The sequence below is a fragment of the Dermochelys coriacea genome, chromosome 8 (genome assembly GCF_009764565.3).
Source record: "Dermochelys coriacea isolate rDerCor1 chromosome 8, rDerCor1.pri.v4, whole genome shotgun sequence".
Lineage (NCBI taxonomy): Eukaryota > Metazoa > Chordata > Testudines > Dermochelyidae > Dermochelys > Dermochelys coriacea.
In genome coordinates this window covers 101982975-102002590 of record NC_050075.1, presented here as the reverse complement: position 1 = coordinate 102002590, position 19616 = coordinate 101982975, and the positions used below count along the sequence as shown (strand labels likewise).

General features: G+C 43.0%; 1 protein-coding gene across 1 annotated transcript in view; it reads right to left on the bottom strand.

Annotated features, from left to right (window-relative positions):
• The window catches only part of TRABD2B (TraB domain containing 2B), a 414240-nt gene that overhangs the window by 42614 nt on the left and 352010 nt on the right, over positions 1–19616 (bottom strand). Inside the window, exon 5 of the mRNA XM_038414328.2 lies at positions 14036–14126. Within this exon, the coding sequence (XP_038270256.1) occupies positions 14036–14126 (91 nt within the window). The remainder of the gene's footprint in view (positions 1–14035; positions 14127–19616) is intronic.

Below are 19616 nucleotides of genomic sequence, written 5' to 3'. Positions count from 1 at the left end.
GATTTTCTGACTCTTCTAACTGCATTTATTCCAAACAAAACACGTCACTGTCACCTTATGCTGAATCCTTTCCTAAATACCTGGACATGTACATGGTTTGTTACATCATTGTGCCCTAGCACAGAATTATAATCATCCCTTGATGCATGTGTAAAATTCTTATTTAACATTTATGAAAAATATCATGCATTGGTGGAGAGGAGACTGTAGGTCTCACAACCGAATTTGGATGTGTAGGTGTTGGGACGGGAATAAGCAAAGGGTTGGGTGGGCAAAAATGGCCTATGGAAATGTAAAGGGCTAGACTGACCACATGGCCTTCTTCCTTTGATATATTTAAATGAGCAGAGTTTGACCATCAGATCAGAGGTGAGTTCCCCATCACGGCAGGTACTAGACACCCTCAACTCTCATCAGTGTTGAACGCAGGCGGGCGGAGTGGATTAGGGCACGGGGGTGCCCATTTTTCTGGGGCCCCCAAATTGGCTGGGGTCCCTGGGCACGGGCTCTGGCCTAGTGGCTAATCCACCACTATGCTACAGGCTTCTGCTTCACAGAAAAGTGTGACCATATCTCAAGTAGGGATGACGCCAGTCAGTGACGCTTCTGGCCTCCAGAACTCAGCCAGGAGGACAATACTCAGCCAGCTGGATTGAGCATTATATTCCAAGTGTGTAATAAAAACAGAGGCACAAAGATATGGATATAGAAAATGATTACACTCTAGAAAGATATTTCAGTTTCACTGAATAAAACTTACTCATTCTGAATGCTGTTGGCACACACACGTACTCTAGGGTTAAATAATTCCCAATGCCCACCGAAATCAGCATCTTCATGGAGGCTAAGTGGCAGCCCCACTTAGTCCCTTGTGATTACAGTCCTGGATATACAGAAGTATCATTTTTCCTCGGTGGAAGGGGAGACTGTTTATCTGGGAAGCATTTCATGTCAAGCACAATAGGAAACTATTCAGATTTCCACAACTAGGCTAGCGCATGACTTCCAAGCTGTCCGTCAGGAATACTTCAGAACATAAACATGTCTTTGCAGTGGGGTTCCATGGAAAGTAGTTAATACCCTGAATCTTTCAGCCTGATTTGATTCGCTGTTCATCTTCGTTTCAAAGTACTGCACTCACTTCAAGCGCAACAGGGCCCATCGCTGATAATATGCTCTCTGAGGACAACAGACTCCAGACTCATATTGGCAGTTCCAAATTAAATGGAGATGCGTTGTCTCGACAAAGGTATTTTTGTGACTGGCTTTATCTTTGCATAAATAATTCTGAAATATAAAGTTGGGGCTGAAACCAATGAGGAATGTAATATAGTGGTTAGAACAGGCCACTGCCTGCAGGACTCCTGGGCCTGTAACTTTGTCCCTGAGCAACTGCATGATCACATGCAAGTCATAATGCTTCTGTAGTTGTATAAACTTCACGGGGGCCAATAGGGAGAGAATTCAGGATTTTCTGCTCCAGAAAACAATAGCTTTCAATGAACTAGAGCTCATATGCTCTAGCCAGTACATTAATACTCAGATTTGCAAAGCCTTCTTAAGTGACTAAATATCTCAGGCTAAAAAGCCACATAGATGCTCAGTTTTCCTACCTGTAAAGTGGGGATAATACTACTTGTTTGCCTACTCTGGGGACAGGAGGGGGGCGTAGTGAGGCATTGTTAATGAATAATTGTAAAGCTCTTTCAGATTCTAGGACAAAGTGCCCTAGAAGTGCCAAGAGTTACCTATTGCAATTGAAACTAATGATGAATGGTTTGGAAATACAGAATGAAAACAATGCAGTCCTGGGATTGCAAATACATGCAAAAATGAGAAGCCTAAATGTAGTAAGACTGTTAAGCAACTTCAGTACTTTCCAACATGTGCGTCAACTGCAGGATTTCCTAATATTTTTTCTTTAATTTGGCACGGGCGAGGGAACATAGATATCACTGTAGACTATGGCCCGGTAGATCAGCATGGAGGTGAGGCTGTAAAACAGTTGATACATAATTATGGGTAAATATGCTAGTTTGGGACCTTCAAAAGAATCCAGCATTAACTTAACTCTTTTCCCACTGAAGTCAATGAAAGTTTTACTTTTGACTCCAATGGGAGCAAAGTTGGGCCATCGCTGAGTGCTTTAGAAAATGACACCCTACAAAGATGGGGTGCTTTACAAATAATGGACAGAGGAAGTCAAAGAAGCTGTGACAATTTACAGCAGCTGAGGATCTGCTTTACAGTGTCTGTCATACAGGCTAAGGGTCTTACTCCTGGGGGAATTCTGCGTCACTGCACACATGTGGAATTCATGTCCCCCACAGATTTCTTTCCTGGCAGAAAAAGGACTTTCTCATGGGGAAGCAAAGGGAAGCTGAAAAACAGGTTACCTGCCCTTCCCAGCAGCATGGGTGTATTGTTTCAGGTGCCCGGAGCAGCTGGTGGAGAGGTAAATCACCGCTGGGGGTGTGTGGGGAAGGAAACTGGGGATACCTCAGTGTGTGTGGCTCCTACCCTGCGTTGGGCTCAGCTGTTAGTCCTGGCTGGGTTGGGGGCGGGAAAGGATGGGACATCCTCTTTCCCTGCAAGGAGCAGATGGGGGCAGGGACAGGGACAGGTCAGACCCACCCCCAGAAATCTCCCTCAGCTGCAGGAAGCTCCGCCCCCCACCCCTCCCATTTCCTGACCCTATCGTTCCTCAGCCACGGGTGAAGGGGTCACTGAACGAGGATCTGCTACCCTGTTTGCCCAACCCCTGTGCATCTGGACCCCCCATACTCAGACAGATCCCTCTGCCGAGCCACACCCCACCACACCTAGAACCCCCACACCAAGCCCCCCACATCCGAATGCCCACCCTGTTGAGCCTCACCCCCATGCATCTGGATAACCCCTCATACCCCACTGCCAAGTCCTACCCCCCTGCATCCTCACCCCTACCGACCCGCACCCCCCACACCCAGAACTCCCCAAACTTGAGCCTCCCACACCTGAACCTCCACCTCACCGAGCCTCACTCCCTGCATCCAGACCCCTTGCACCCAGACCCACCTGCTTAGCCCTAATCACCTTTACCTGGACCCCCCTGCAGAATCCTGTTGTCTCTGCACCTGGAACCCTCCCAATGATCCCTTGTGCATCCAGATCCCCCCCGCACCTGAATCCCCCCCTGAGCTGCCTGCCCCCCAGATTGTCCCACACGGAATCCTCTCAACCCACACCTGGATCTCCCCACACTTGGATCCTGAAGGGCTGAGCCTACCTGCACACACCTGCTGCTCCTGATGTGGAGGGGCAGGGAACCAGGGTGTTTCTGGGGCAGGCCCAGCCTTTGCACTGCGTAAGGGTCAGATGCAGCTTCACTGCCGAACCCATGTCCTGGGGGAGTATTGGCTGCAGGGTGATCTCCCACCTCTGTGCAGCCAGTGGCCTGTGCTTCCCCCTCACATGCTGGAGCCTCCACATTTATTTATTGACAAATAAAATTTGCAGAATTTTATAGAACTTTAAAATATTGTGCACAGAATTTTTAATTTTTTGGTGCAGACCTCCCTCAGGAGTAGCTGGGTCCATCTCTCGCAAGCAGAACAACTGAAGTCAGTGGGATTATGAACAATGAGGATTCCAGGACAAGACCTAAACTGAACAATTCAGTTTCCATCAGGATTTCCTGACCTGTTGCTCTGTCCCTTCCCTGAAAATATGCACGTGCCAATCCTAAAGTTGGATTTTTGAATCGAGACACTGCACTGGAAAATCTCTCTCTTGGAAAGAACCTCTCCATATTGGATCCATCGATGGCTGTTAGTCATGTGTTTCCCAGACATATCTACCTGATTGCTTTTGCCAACTTTTTTCTTATAGACATCCTCATTCCTCATTCTCCTTGCAACGTAGCACATCAGGGAGTGCAAGGGGAAAAAGTCAGTGTCTTTCAAAATGGATTAATGTTAATTAAGTTTGCAGGGGGAAAGAAAAGACCTGAACTTGTGCTCTCTGTAGTTCAGGAAGCATGAAGTATTGCCATGTGCATTGATACACAGGAGGCTGCCCTGACACACACAGAAAGTGGAGGAGTTGTTTTGCTGGGAAGTTCTGACTAAGCTAAAATGATGTCAAACACAGGAATTTAATCTCCAGGAAATGGAAAACAGATTGGTGTGATCCTCACTTGTAAGTAGCATGAACTGTAGTGAAGGGTGAACCACGAAGCTTAGTTTGGCTTACAGAGGGATAAACAAGTCTGGATGCTTCTCTAACACAGATCAGGAGTGGAGCTGGGTAACCTAGTTGCAGCAAACCATTTACTGGATGAATTTAGCTCTTTTCAGATGATCAGGAATGAACTTTGTTAATCAAAATCATTCAATGGGTACTATATGCAAACATATTGTAAATTACTTGCTGACTGCTTCTTCAAGTAGTTGCTATTCGTCATTTGTTAGTTCTGCTACAGGCAAGTTTGAGGAGTGCTTACTTGTACCGGTGAGCACTTACTCCCATAAATAGATCCACTGAAGTGAATGTACTTAACAACATAAGTACTCCACAATCTAGCCCTGTGCAACTGGTCACCTAAATCACATGGTTTTGTTTCTGGATGACTTCCAAATCACCTGGGACTTTCAAGATGGCCATGTGAACACCTCAGCACTACTACAGGTGTGAAAATGTGTTTGTAAGTGTAGTCAGGTGTGGAAACGTGAATATTCTCAGCATTTTCCTTTTCAGCAACTATTCTTGTGAACCGAATTTTACTTGCAGAAATGTTGGCCAAAAGGATAATATGGAGAAAAGACCTGGGAACTTATTTCTTACATCTTGTTTGAAGGAAATCATCCATATTGAATACTTGCTTCTACATATCATGCAGAATTACCTGCAGTTCTGCTGACAACCAAGCGAGTCGTTCTAATGATTACAACACATCCCACAAACTCCACTGTTAAAAGAGATGGCTCTGGAAGTAGAAAAGCTATCAGGTCAAATGTGTGAGGCCTCTTTGCATGACAGTGTGATAACAAAGGTAGGGAAAATTGACACTGGGTAGACTGAGTGACTGCAGACATACTGCAGGCTTCCTAGATAAATGAACAGTCCTTCAAGCCACATGATGCCACTTTATACAGTTGTACCACTTGAGCTGGTACAAAGTGTAGCAGCACTTTAGTCCAGATTGATATCACCGGGGAATGAATCAGTCCAAAGGACAAGTGCAACATGATCACTGACAGGGCAATCTTCTTTGTAATCCTGTTTGAGCGAGAATGGGCCAAATTCTCTGCTGGTGTAAACTGGCACAGCTACATCATCTGAATTTGGTCCAGTATCTCTGGGGCTAGAGGGTCATTCTATCTCCTTTCTGATCCATTCTGTAGCCTCTCTGATGAGGATGCCAACAAAAAGCTACCATAATATTGCCAATTCTGGCACTGGTTTCTGTCCTGTTGAGTCTGGTCCCATGGGAGGTATGCCAGGAAAAGCAACCCATTTCCTGTAGGTCACCAAACAACCATAATGGGCCAGATCCAAAGACCATGGAAGTTCAGCAGAATCTTTCTACTGCCTTCAATGGACTTCGAATCAGCTCTGTGGAACTGAGCCGTGGCTCCCTTGGCCAAGGAACTAGGAGCCTGGAAGCTCTAGGAGCCCCTGCTCTGAGGCAGTCCATGCGACAGACAGCCTAGGAGTGGGGGAGCCTGGTAGCTCGGGCTCCGCAGCAGAGGTAGCTGCAGAACTGGGAATAATTTCAATTTTTTTCTGGCAAAACTGATATTTTCTTTCAGAAGGTGCCCGATACCTGACAGGTGGCATAAACAAAGTACATAGACACTGGCTATAACTAAAGCCTTGCTATGAAGTGAAAGGGTCTTTAAGTTTTCATTGACAAGTTAACTCTGCTTCCCTACCCCTGATATTGCAACCTTTCCCTATTTCACCCCCCGCCATGACATTTATATTGTCATGTGAAAGACAATGAATTATGGCTTTGATTCCCTTCTGTCCAGACTGTGATGGAGCTAGTGAAGGGAGGATGATCTAGAGGCTTGGATTAAATCCCAAAAGTTCACAGTAGAAATCAGGGACTGTTCCAGCACTGCCACCTGGAAACCATTCAGGGTGGGGAAAAGATATCCAACTTTTTTCCCATCTCAGAAGAGATTTGGTTCAGGGTAGGTTAAAGTTTCAGGTGAAGATTCATGCCAGTTCTTACTTAATCTGAACCAGTTCACCCATCTCCAGACAAAGATCTCATTTTACATTACATGCTATTTCTCTATCCTTCTCTTTTCTAGCAAAACTTTACCTCATTTGACTTCAACCATTCCACTCTGAGAGTGAAATCCTGGCCCCATCTGAAGTCAAGATTTCAGTTTATAGATCTCCCTTTCCCCCCTTTCTCTCAATCTACTTTCACAATGTTCTTTGTCTTACCCTATCTTCTTTAAACATCGAGCTCTGCATAATTTCCCTTCTTTGTTGATAGACCATCCCTTCCAACTCATCCTGTTCTTTTCCACCTGCCAAAAGAAGCCATTTCAAAGTTCATTTCAGAGACAGGTCAGAGATGCAAAGTTGACATCTGGATGTGGATCCAAGCTTCGCCAACATTTGCAGCTGTTCAGATCCAGAAGGACTGAAGCTCGCTGCAAAGCTGATATCCACATTCAGACCTGAACGGCTCCAATTTGTAGGTGGGTTCATTTCTGGAATTTTGGTTTGGGATCATGGCTAGTTAATTGGCAGTTTGCTGTTCTGGGAAGCGTGATAAGAACTTTGAATGATGGGTGTGATGGATCCATATAGCTCAGAGCACAGGGAAGAATGATGGCTATTGGCATGTGAGAAGGGAGATTTCCAACCAGTGGGAAGGTGTCCAGCATTATTAATCTTTTTGAAGCTGATCCTTCTCATCTGTAGTACCAGACTGTGGTATAGTACAAACACGGCTTTATTTCTGCAATTAATTAAACATATTGTTTCTTCAAAGACTTAGACCCAGATCCTCAATGGGAGATAGGCATCTAAATCTCTTTGAGGATCTGGGCCTTAAGCCTAGTGTTGATTAGAGAGAATTAAGCTATGCGAAAAGTTCTATCCATACCAACTCTGGGCCTGATCCTGCAATGGGATCTTTGACACCCAGGGCCAATTTTAGGAGTTGGGGCACAGAGTGGTTGTCTTGGGTGTCAACTTCCAGGGTGCGCTGTATTGCTTTGCCATTTTTTTCTTCACTGATTGGCTGGCTCCATTTTTCTTTGTTCATTACTTTGTGACTCAGTTCTCAGGAGATGGGGGAGGGGGTGGCAAGGAAAACATTTTCCACCCTGGGCAGCAGAATGCTTAGCAACGTTCCTGCTCACATCCACGCAGATACCTAGAAATAAGAGCAATGCCTATATTCTGTGCAGCTTCAGGGTTATAGATTTTTTTCCCTCATGCCCAGCATCTATTCTTCTTGTTGACACAGCAATTCTTAGATGCAGCAGATCCCATGCTCACAGCTAAAACAGTAGCATATAAAAATAACCATCGAGCTAATTTGTTTGCTGCTGCACCTCCAGGTTAGCTTCTGTGAGGTCAGTGCACCATTAATATTTCTTTAAAATCAATTGAATGTCGGGACATTCAGATGCATTCCAGGTGTGGACTGCTTGCTCTACTCTGTACATTCAGCAGCTCAGTGTGTGTGCTGCTCAACCTACCTGCAGCAGGCATATTCAGAGGCAAAATGTGTTTGCCTGCATTACGCCTATTACTCTTATATGCCAATCACATGCATTCTGGATCATACCTGGGACATACCACAGCAGAGAAGGGGATTTTTAATAAGGTAAATTGACAGCAGGAATCCCATGGGTTTCATCATGATTGATACAATACAACCCTTAAGAAAGTAATAAAGTGGAGGCCATTGCATTTTGGTTTAGGGTGTCATACCCAAAAGTGCCTAAGGGCCAGATTTATGAAGGTATTTGGGCATCTAACAATGCAGATATGTGTCTAGTGAATATATAAAAGTGATGAAGCAGGTTAAATGCCTCACCTGCAAAGGGATTTTGCAAATTCCATGAGGTGCCTATCTATATCTTTACGTGCCTAATTACCTTGGTCAAGCTGAGCGTTAGGCACTTTTGAAAACATTCCCCTTTAGTTCTAGTCCTCTCCATCAACAAGATCAAAATGTGCTTTGAGTGGCTTGTGATTAAATAAATATTTTTGAAATTGGATCATTTTTTTTTAACCCGAAAAAATTTCCTCATATGTCCTCAAAATATATTTGCTGGGTGAGCTGGGACAATGTTTGGATTTTGTTTTCCTCTTGTGGATCTCATCATGGCCCCTAAATAGAGGTTTCGGACAATGAATGGCTAAACATAGGTCTTGTAGCCTCGCCCCAAGATAACAGCAAACATTCTTGTCTTGTGCCTCTTTCACTGAGGAAGGGAGTACATTCTACAGCAAATCAATCTTCCGTCTCTCTCTCTACTCCTTTAGAAAGCAGGCAGGGGGGCAATTTTGCCTCATACAGATTCCAATGGCCTGAGCAGATCTGTTGCCGCAGCTGCTGCAAATTTAATTTGAAACAGCAGAACTAAAAGATCAATTCAGGAAGCACCTGCGGCCAATGATGATTCTCTATTGTTCAAGAATTCTCAGAATCTACCCCATCCTTCAGCCGCACGCCAAAGCTTTATGTACTGGATACAGTCTCATAGGCCAACAAAATGCACGGTAGTACTCCTTTCCATCAAACCACTCTGTTGGGTGCTATATTTAATGATATGTTCTTGCTGAATGGAAGAATATAAGCTGTGCTTTTATTTCCGTCCTTAACCTCGTGGGGCTATACAGCAGAAATTAATCACCATCTTTCTATATAGGCCTCTCATCCCAGTGGAAGCAGCAAGAGGCAAGCCGCAGCTAATACCTGGATACTGTGCCAAACCAAAGAAAGGTACAGCGTTCTCTCTCCTCCATGACTTGCCAGCAGGTGAGGAACATGGCCTTTGGGATGGCTAGTCCTACAGTCCTTATGCACAGGAGAGCTTGGGTACCACAGTTGTCCCTATCACAAGAGCACACAAAGTCAGAAGTCTACTCAGGTCCTCCTCCATGGATCCATGCGAAAGCCTGGCCCTTCACTTTTATGGATTCAGGAAGATGATCATCTCTGCTCTTCTTAGCTAGGTTTTATTTTTGGTCTAATGTATAGAATTAAGCTTTCAAGGTAGAACACTTCAGATTTTATTCTTTGGATTCTGCTTTTGTGCTGTTTGAGTAGTGCACTTCTTCTAACACACCTGATGAAATCCCGTAGGTATTTCTGGAGAGAATCTGAATATATTCTTATGCTTTCTGAAATTCAAATAGATTTCAGAGCCTAGATAAAATGACCTAAGGTGACATCGCTTGGCTATGAAGCTATTCTCAGCTTTCTTTAATTTTCCTTTAGACTAATGAAATTCAAACTATTTATAGAATCCCAGGATCTGAGACATCAAAGACAAATGTGGCCTATTGGTCCATCTCCCTGCCAAGGTAGGATTGTTCCCTATAGCATGGAACAGCATCTAGTGTTTTGTCAAAGCTAGTTTAAAAGTTCCAAAAGATGGGTCTTCTGACTTTTCTCTAGAAAGACTGTCCTGCAGCCTAATATATCCCACTGTCAGGAAACTTCTCTTGATGTCTAGCCTAAACCTTCCTTTCCTTAATTTCACCCCTTTACACCTACGTAAGCCCCTATGTTCTTCCCTAAATTATTCTTCTCCATCAATATTCCCACCATTCAAATATTATGACCCCCCAACAGTTAGCATTCCCTTGGCCAAGCTATAAACATTTAGCCATTTTAATTTTTTCTTGCAAATCAATCCATCCATTCTGCCCATGCCCACAACCAAACAATCCAGTCAATCTTCTCTGAACTCCTTTCAGTTTCTCAACTGCCTTTTGCCAATATGGCGACCCAGAATGGAACACAGTGGACTTGGTTCCCTTCTCTTTTATGCCCCTGTAACTCCATTAACCTCAGCAAGATACTCCGGGTCTACGCTGGCATAAGTGAGAGGAGACTCAGACCCATTATTTCATGTGCAGTCCTACAAAGATCATGCAGAAAGCAACCGTGTTCCAGAAAGTGATGTCTCCCTGCATGCGACTCAAAACTGTATGGACCTTTTTATTCTAGCCAAACTCATGTTTAATTTGCTGTCCCTTACCACTGCAAGGTGTCTCTTTCATCAGTAGGGCTTTCCAGGTCTTCCCCTCCCTTTCTGTGTATTGGTACTTATTTTGATTTAAATGGTTAAAAAATATAAAGACATCTATACTTGGCTCTAGATGGCCTATCACTCTATTAATATTACAAAATAAACTAAGCACCATTAAATAGTTGATCAGACAGGAACTCAGCCAGTTGGTTGTCTCCAAAAAAAAAGTCCTTTCTGCTCTTTCATCATTCTGGGAGCATACACTCAACCCTTTCCAAAACCCCTGTCTTTTACAGCGTGCCCAGAGGTGGCCAAATACAGACTATTCCAGACCCAGAGGGGAAGCACCCTCCGTGGTCTCCACTTGTCAGCAGCCTGCTTGCTTTTACAAAGGAAGCAGTGGGAGTATGGCAGGGGAGAGAGGCAATCCTTTAGGTAGGCAGTACACGTGGTTTGAATTATTTTCCTTTCAGTGCATTAGGTTCCATGTCTCCAAACCCAATCTCACTTTGCTGTTTTCTGTCTGTCTCTGAACTTGCTAAGTTGTTTTTTTAACATTTCCTCTGTTCTGAGTGATGTTTGCAAATTAGTATCACCTGTAAATTTCATTAACATGCCATTTACGCCCTCTTTTAAACCATGAGTGAAGACATGGAGTAAGATCTCTCCCAGGGCTCACTGATCTGTCCATCTAGGCATTTATGCCATGTTCCTCAATGTAGTATCCAAGCCTGATAGTATACTACTAGACCCCTCCTCTCAACTCGATCCATCTCACATAGAATCATAGAAATGGAGGGCTGGAAGGGATCTCAACATGTCATGCAATCCATCTCCCCATGCAGAGACAAGATTAAGTATGCTTCCTGACAGGTGTTTGTCTAATGTACACATAAATATCTAGTACTGAACTCCCATCTCTCTCTTCACATGCTTGCTACACTATAGAATGCAAGTTTTCTACAACTCTTTTTTATGGGAACAGAGAAACACAGGCATCATGATTCTAGGAGACAGAATATAACATTTTACTCAGTCTCCCATAAAAAACTCAACCTGGACCTGGAGGACCAAGAACATTATGGTTTTAACTAGAGCTGCTCAAAAATCTTCAACCGAAATGTTTTTCAACAGAAAAGTGGGTTTTTGAATAAATGACTTCTTTTTTTTGGCAGAAAAGGTCTTTGATTTTTTTGTTGGCAAACAGAAAGCCCCAAACCTGAAAATGTTGGGCCTCTTTGTTTTTATTTTGTTTTTATGAACTGTCAGAATTATCCATTAACATTTTGATGAAAACCAACTCTTTTAGTGGTTTTAGTTTTCATCAACATTTTCCAACTAGCTCTATTTTCAACTTAACTCCACAAGCTCTTCTCATTTACAAGTTATTCCTATCTTTCTGCCCCAATGAATTTCCAAATCATATCTGAACAAATGCCATTCCTTCCCTCTTGTACCTTTTCATTTCTTTCTCTGTCTGATATTATTTAACTCTGAAGTTTTATTGCTGAATAAACTCTGTGAAGCATTTAGGATAAACTTTGTGTCAAAGATACTTATGCACCATTAAGCTTTATCATATTCTATATGAAGGACTGCAGGAGTTTTGCCAACAAGATTCAATCAGCTAAACATTAAGACTATATCAATCTAGACAATGTCTTTGTACAGAGAACACAACCAGACAAGATTCATTAGTCCTGCAATTAATCCTGTTGCTGAAAATCACCTCATATTTGCATTGGGCACTGTTAGTCCCACCAGGGACAGGAAAATGCTACTAACTGTAGCAGATTTGGAAATTTCCTGCAATATCCTTGGGAGACTTTATTGAATTATGTTTAAGTATCTTTGGAGCCCATTGTATTAAATGAATTGTTTATGTATTCTTGTGGGCTGGGATTGTATGTAACTTCTTGGGTGGGGGGGGGCGGATGTGATAGGTGCGAGAGCTGGGAGCTCAAGGGACTATATAGAACTATGTGCCAGGCAAGAATGGGTTTTTGGAACAAAAGATATTAAGTTGTTTTCCTGGGAATTTCTCCGGAGAAGTGAATGCGAATTCCGCACCTCTGGGTATGCAAAAATCCAAAACTGAAACTATGCCCTGACGAGCAGGCCATTGTCTGCTGGTCACCTCTTACAAGAGGCCAAGATCAAAGGGCCAAGCTGTATAGAGTAAAGACTGAACTATCCCTGGTGGTGCTGATTCTGAGACAGTTATGAACTTGTAACCCACGGGGAAAACCCAGCGGTGGATTTTGAAGGACTGACACCTACCAGAACCTGAGGTTGGAGTTGGGGTGATTTCGGGTAAGCTTTATAGCATGCACACAGGTTCTTTTATTGTTTTTAATATGTTTTCTCTCTGATTATTTTTTACCTTAACAATAAATGTTCTTGCTTATACAGAGTGGTGTACAAACTTATAGCTGTGGGCCATGATGTTGTTCACAGCCTCTGGAGAGCAGGGGTGGTGGAACAATCTGTATAGTAGGGATGCTGAGGGACATTAAATCAAACTGTAAACCCCGTATATGATGGAAACCACTTCAAGCCAGGGGGTGCTGCAGCACCCACCCGGATCCCTAGTTCCAGCACCAATGCTTAGGGTGACCAGACAGCAAATGTGAAAAATCGGGACGGGGGCGGGGGGTAATAGGAGCCTATATAAGAAAAAGACCCAAAAATTGGGACTGTCCCTGTAAAATGGGGACATCTGGTCACTCTACCTATGCTGGAGAGAAAGCAAAACACAGACTCTGGCCAGTTTAGGCCATCTAGCTTGCTGGGAATAGCACAGTGTAGGCAGGGAACTGCGCTGCCAGGAAAAACCCTAGTCAGAAGGGAGTGAGATGTGGGTCTCTGTCCAAGAGACGTGATGGCTGAGGAGCCAGGAGCCTAGAGTGGGTGCCTTTGGTGGACCATAGAGGGGAACACACGTGCGATTGCTCAGAACTGTGGCACTAGCACTTATTCCGAGCACGGGATTGCTAACAATCTTATGAAAAAACAATGTCAGCCAATGTTATCTCCAGGGTGCACAGGGGAGGACGACACTGCAAAGATAATGCATTTCCTTGGATACTACCCGAGAGGAGAAGATTGTTACAAAGCACTCCTCTCAGGATGTGTGCTTTGTCTGGGACACAGATGCACAAAAGGGCAAATTGATATCCCTGTGGAGGAAAAAGGGGCCTGGCACAAAGAAGCATCAACAGGAGCTAAAGTGGCAGCTACATTTCCAACAATGCACCATAGCCCTGCAGTGTTGAGGTGACTACTGCCTCAGGGAGAGAGGAAGAGGCAGCGGGAAAGCTGCTGGGGAGAAGCTGACAAGGACAATGGCGTTTCTTAATGAGTAAAATAACTGAGAAGAATGGTACCACCTCTCAGTACATTGACTTGTTCTGGTCTTCACCATGGTGCATCTGATCTGGTCTGAATCATAGGTGCTGGAACTAGGGGTGCTGGTGGTGCTGCTGCACCCCCTGGTTTGAAGTCGTTTTCAGGGTATACAGAGTTTACAGTTTAGTTCAATGGCTCTCAGCACCCCCACTAAGCAAATTGTTCTAGCGTCTCTGGTGTGAATAAGCAGTGTCTATATCATCTACCCCTACAGGGAGCTACCTGCTGCCACAGTATCACACATTTGATGTACATTAGCTGACACTTCAGATGCCTTCCATTGAAATGAGTAGCTGTAACTTTATAGGGAAGAAGGTAACTCACCCTCTTCGCTCACCAAAATAATCTTGCTCACTTGCAGAAAGAGAGAGAGAGAGAGCTTAAAGGATCTACAGGCAGCTGCTTACTTTCCAATTGGTTGTCCAGCAGGTGTATGCTCCACTTCAAAGCCTGCTTGTCTCAGCACATCAATCACAGTATTGTTACCCAGGAAGTGACCTAAAACATGGACAGAAAAACAGCCACGTCACTCAAACTGCTTCTTGAGGGTACTCCCTCCTTTCGACCAAAGCTCGGAGACAAAGTACCAAAGACAGGTACCAAAGATAAAGTACCAAAGACAGGGCTGGCTCCAAGGACAACAAGTCATGTCAAGCAACTGGTTGGGGCCCCAGAATCCTGAACAAGACTCAGCTACTCACAGCCTGGTCCACTACTCCACTTTGGGCAGTAGGAAGGAGATGAGCCAACTCACAGCCTGACGCACTGCCCCCTACGGGCCAGGGATTGATCAAATGGGTAGGCAACTCAAGGGCCAATTCTGCCACGGTAACTTGGAGCCTGCAGCTTGTTGTGGTAGTTCTGTATAGCTGCCATTTTAAACACGTGCACATGCACACACTCTAAATCATCCCCTCACCCGGGTTTTACAATTGTTCCTGCAAAAGGTGAGAGAAGTATTATTAGTCATCCTAACTGTATTCAGATTAGGCGTCTATTCAGGAGTAAGACTGGGTGGAATGCAGGACTAGATGACCTCCTGAGGTTTCTTCCAACCCTAATCTTCTATGATTCTATGACACAAATACTCTGCTAAATACCACAGTGCAGCCAGGCCATGTTTATATCCCTTGTTACCTAGTGTTCCTAACATTTGTGTGAATAGGTTAGGTTTGTGTGATTGTTTAGGGCATAGTTGTTTCTCTAGGATAATTGGCTGAAGTGGGACTCAGAGTGGATAAATCTTATGCTGGTTCTCTGCACATCGGTGAATTTCAGCATTGGTTGCTAACCTCAAGTATTTAAAAAAATCATGAGATCAGCTAAAATCAGGAGATTCATGAGAATGAATTTTGGATTCTTTTCATTGGTCTGTGGGGTTTCGAGCCTTTGGGATTTGTCATAAAGGTGCCTTTACCCCATACTGCCCCATTGGCCGAGTGTACTATGGCTGGCAACCCCTGCCTTAGTTTCCCTTTCTGAGGTTGGTCTTCTCAGCTTCCCAGATACAGGTCTGTGTGGGAGATGTGGTTTAGCTCTCCAGCCAAGTCACAACAAATGTAATCCCTTTTGGGGTACCAAGAGTCCAAACTGAAAAGTTCCAAGCAAACAAAAATATTCTTCTACCCTTCAGGACTTCTCTTCAGCCCACCCGCTGGGCCTTGTTCGCAGCCCCTTTTTGAAGTCCCACCCCCTCCCTGGGCTTCAGAGCCTGAGCTGCTGCCTAATCTATTTTTAGTGCCATAATTCAAGCCCCAGTCTGTAAAAGAGACGGAGGGAAGGGGGGTTATTTAGTCTGTAGAAGAGAAGTGTGAGGGGGGATTTGATAGCAGCCTTCAACTACCTAGAGGGGGGGTTCCAAAGAGGATGGAGTTAGACTGTTCTCGTGGTGGCAAATGACAGAATAAGAAGCAATGGTCTCCAGTTGCAGTGGGGGAGGTCTAGGTTGGATATTAGGAAAACACTATTTCACTAGGAGGATGGTGAAGCACTGGAGTGGGTTACCTAGGAGGTGGTGGAATCTCCATCCTCAGAGGATTTTAAGGTCCGGCTTGACAAAGCCCTGGCTGGGATGAATTAGTTGGGGTTGGTCCTGCTTTGAGCAGGGGGTTGGACTAGATGACCTCCTGAGGTCTCTTCCAACCCTAATCTTCTATGATTCTAACCCAGGCTCTGAGATTTACTGCTGTGGGCAACCACTTGCGTGTAGACGCACCCTAAGGATTCAAGGGTAATTCAGTCTCCAGGCTCTTTTAAGCCTCGGTCTCCCTGCCTAAACTGCCAACAAGGATGCTAATTAGTATCAGATGTGAGGGTGATGTGGTTATAGGGGTTTTAGTGCAACCCGCAAGCATCATAAACAGTTTTTAGCCAAAAGACATTTCTTTAAACGATTCAAATCACATTTGCAGGCCCTAACTTGTTCCAGGGTTCCACTGCCTCCTTTTCAGAAACATAAAAAATTGATTTTCCCCCTAACTTGCTTATAACTAAAGCCAAAGGAGCAGTCCCAAAAATATGTTCCACGCCCTCAGAAAGGAGAGCAATGTGACATTTGTGAGCAATTGATTTGATTTGATCATAACTGGATTTTTTAAAGCAATGCCAGAGCAAACAAAGACCCGATCCTGCAACTGGTTGAACAGGGGGCTGAAAGTGGAATCGGGAACGAAGATGTTTCCATGTCCATGCTCCAACATCCTAGTTTTTCTTGACATGGAATACGAGTTGCCAACAATTGTATTTGTAGGAACAAGTGTCCTGAATCTTATTAACCTTTGACCTTTACATCATAATACCAAAGAAACCCAATTATAATTCTTCAAAGCTCTTAATTCATTTAGTCCTGGCAAAAAGTAGCATAATAACAACCCTAAATTCTCATCTATCCTCATCATGACCAGGGCAGCAGCGTTACCAGCTTCCCAACAACACACTGTAAATACTTTTAGGGGTGAGAGATATTTTGGCCTTCCGATCCTTTGGCTTCTCTGTTAAGACTGTCAACAAGGATGCCACCTGTGGATCTGGTTGGCTTTTGTTGAGTACTTACGTTATTTAGGTTGAGGAAAGTATGGGATGGTGGCAGTTTTGTTCTCACTGCATTCCAAATTTGGACACACTTGTTTTCTGCCTTCCGGCATTTGTCGTGGACTGAAATACTACAGTGTTGGGGATAACTTGTATTAATTAACAATTTTTTGTCATGCAGACACCTGTCCACCACGATGTGGACAGAGACCATTAATCATTTCACCCAACAGATTTTGGATTTTATTCATTATTTGTCTGGAAGGAGTTAAACCAGAGATGTAAATGTGAAAAGGTCTGCAATCCATCACTGTGCTTTGAGCCCTCCAGTCTTCTGCCTTAATTATTCATTAGGAAAACATCCCAATGGTATCGGAGGGGTGCTTAAGATTTGCCCAGAAATTGCAGGGGACAAAAGATGTTCGTGCTAAGTGTCAGAACCAAAGATTGTTCTTGAGATCAATATTTTTCAAAGCAGATAGTTCGCACTAGACAAGAGTTGGTGCCCACTTACTCCAAGGTCTAACAGACTATCTGTTGAAGGAACTCATCGTTCCCTGAAAGATCACTGTGGAAACAGCAGAGCTGGTTTTGAAGTGAGAAACTGGCCAGACAGCATAAGAATCTAACTATAAACACCCTATTAATGCAGACTGTGTAGGGTCATAAGTTTGTCTGTCTTGGGGTACCCGGGTATTTTCAAAAAGTACCTGCCTAGATGAGCAAAGTCTAGAGAGATTCAATCAATAATACCAGCATATACAGACAAGCAGTAGGCCAATCATCTCATCTCTTTGGTCATAGCCCTAAGCCCAGTGAAATCAATTGGAGTCTTTACATTGACATCAGTGTGTTTTTGGACAATGCACTAATTTATAACTAAACTGAATCTTTTATCATTGAAACACTGTAATAAGCAACATAGCGAGGAGCCTAGTATACAAGTCCTCTTTAATCTGACCTTAAATATTTGCCTATTTGATTTAGCCTAAATGGCAGAATCTGAAACCCTCTAATTTCTCCCATGAATGCATCCTTCCCACTTTGCTGTGTCTTATTTGCAATGATACTTGAATGTTGACCAGTTTTGCCTTGCTGCTCCCTTTACTTCTCCTCTTCGCAATATTCATTTATTCCCCCCTGCCCTTTTTGGAATAAAAGTTGCTGTGCCAAATTTATTATCTCTCCATGAATAAGTCAGAGGATCTGAAGACATGTTCTAGTTCAACCTGAAGTCATAGGGTTGATTCAGGAAGCACTGGATGAAATTCTATGACCTGTATTAGGCAGGAGGTCAGACTAGATGATCACAATGGTTCCTCCTGGCCTTAAAATCTATGAAAATTGCACACACACTATGACCTTCCTTGGTGACACATCTTTGTTAACACCTTAGTGTTCTCTTAGTTATTTATTTACAGCAGCATATGATTTTCAATGGATAAGTTGGCCAAATGAATGCCAATTTCACCAGCACACTCAAAGGCATTTCAGTGCATTGTGCACTAATTCCTTGCACTTCCTGCCACTTTATCACTAAAACTGTTTTTAAAAAAAAGAATAAAGATTTTGTAAAATTATTTTTATTTTTACAATGGCTTGGGTATATTTCATTCTCTCTCACCTACTGAAAAATAGCAATACCATTTTTGCTAAAACTTTCCAAATTAATTCCCGTTATGTTAGAGAAGAAGCCTGGAAAATATTTTCCTAAAAGGTAAAAACTTTAGGAAGTTATAATTGTTGAAAACTTTGTGCATGTGGAAATAGATAGATAGATAGATAGATAGATAGATAGATAGATAGATAGATAGATGTCAGGTCTTCTGACCTGCTACTCACTATTTATCCTGAACCTGGATGAAAAATCCCTTTAGTATTATCCTGATTTATTGTGACAGTTGATGAGTGCTAAGGCTAAAAAGGTCAGACTATCTACTGCCCTGGGAATGCCTAGTAAATATGCAGAGAAAAGCAGCTAAAAGGAGAAATAAAAGACCTGCTACACATAGGTTTATGCGGTAATTCCAATATCAGGCACAAAGATGAATACTGCAAAATTTCCACTAACAATTTAAGTTAAAATAAGTTTCATTGTTGCAAATAAACCAGGGTAATAAAACACTGGGTATTATATTTCTAGGTTTGGAAGGATTTGATTTTTATCAATAAATGTTAGTATACACACAGACTGACAGAAATATTTCCCTCTATAATAATCAAAATCTACAGATAGGAAAAGTAAGAAAAATGTGGCCTAAGAGCTTATCAGAGTTTGATATAAGGATATTTACTTTGCATATTTTGACATGCAATGTTGTCAACTTGTGTTTTAATGGTTATAAAGCTTTAACATTTTTTAATCTCAACGCCTACTGTCATTAAATAATTATTGGTTTCAGAGTAGCAGCCGTGTTAGTCTGTATTCGCAAAAAGAAAAGGAGTAAGTGAGCTGTAGCTCACGAAAGCTTATGCTCTAATAAATTTGTTAGTCTCTAAGGTGCCACAAGTACTAAATAATTATTATCTGACACTCCCATAATTTCCTGAAACTGTAAAAATTTAAAATAGATAAATATACAAAAAATACTTTAAGTCCATAATTTTGCACAACTGTGAAGTTTTAAGTAAATAAAAAATACAACCCCCCTCCCATATTCTGTCAAAATTACAAAAAAAAAAAGAAGAAGAAAATTCTCCCAAGCATATAAATATATCTGTATGTATGTGCTCATGACAATACAGGGCAAGACTGTTCAAATGATAAATGGGTACTGTAATAGGTATTGTACAAAATTAAAATTTGAGCCATCTCTTAAAAAACTCTGCCACTCTACATTTCTAACAGGTCCTAGATTGAAGCATATTTAGAGTCAACTTCTGCCCTTTTTTACTGAACTCGATTCACCAGTAGAAGATTAGGACGAAATCCAGGACAGGAATGGGGAATAAAGGCAG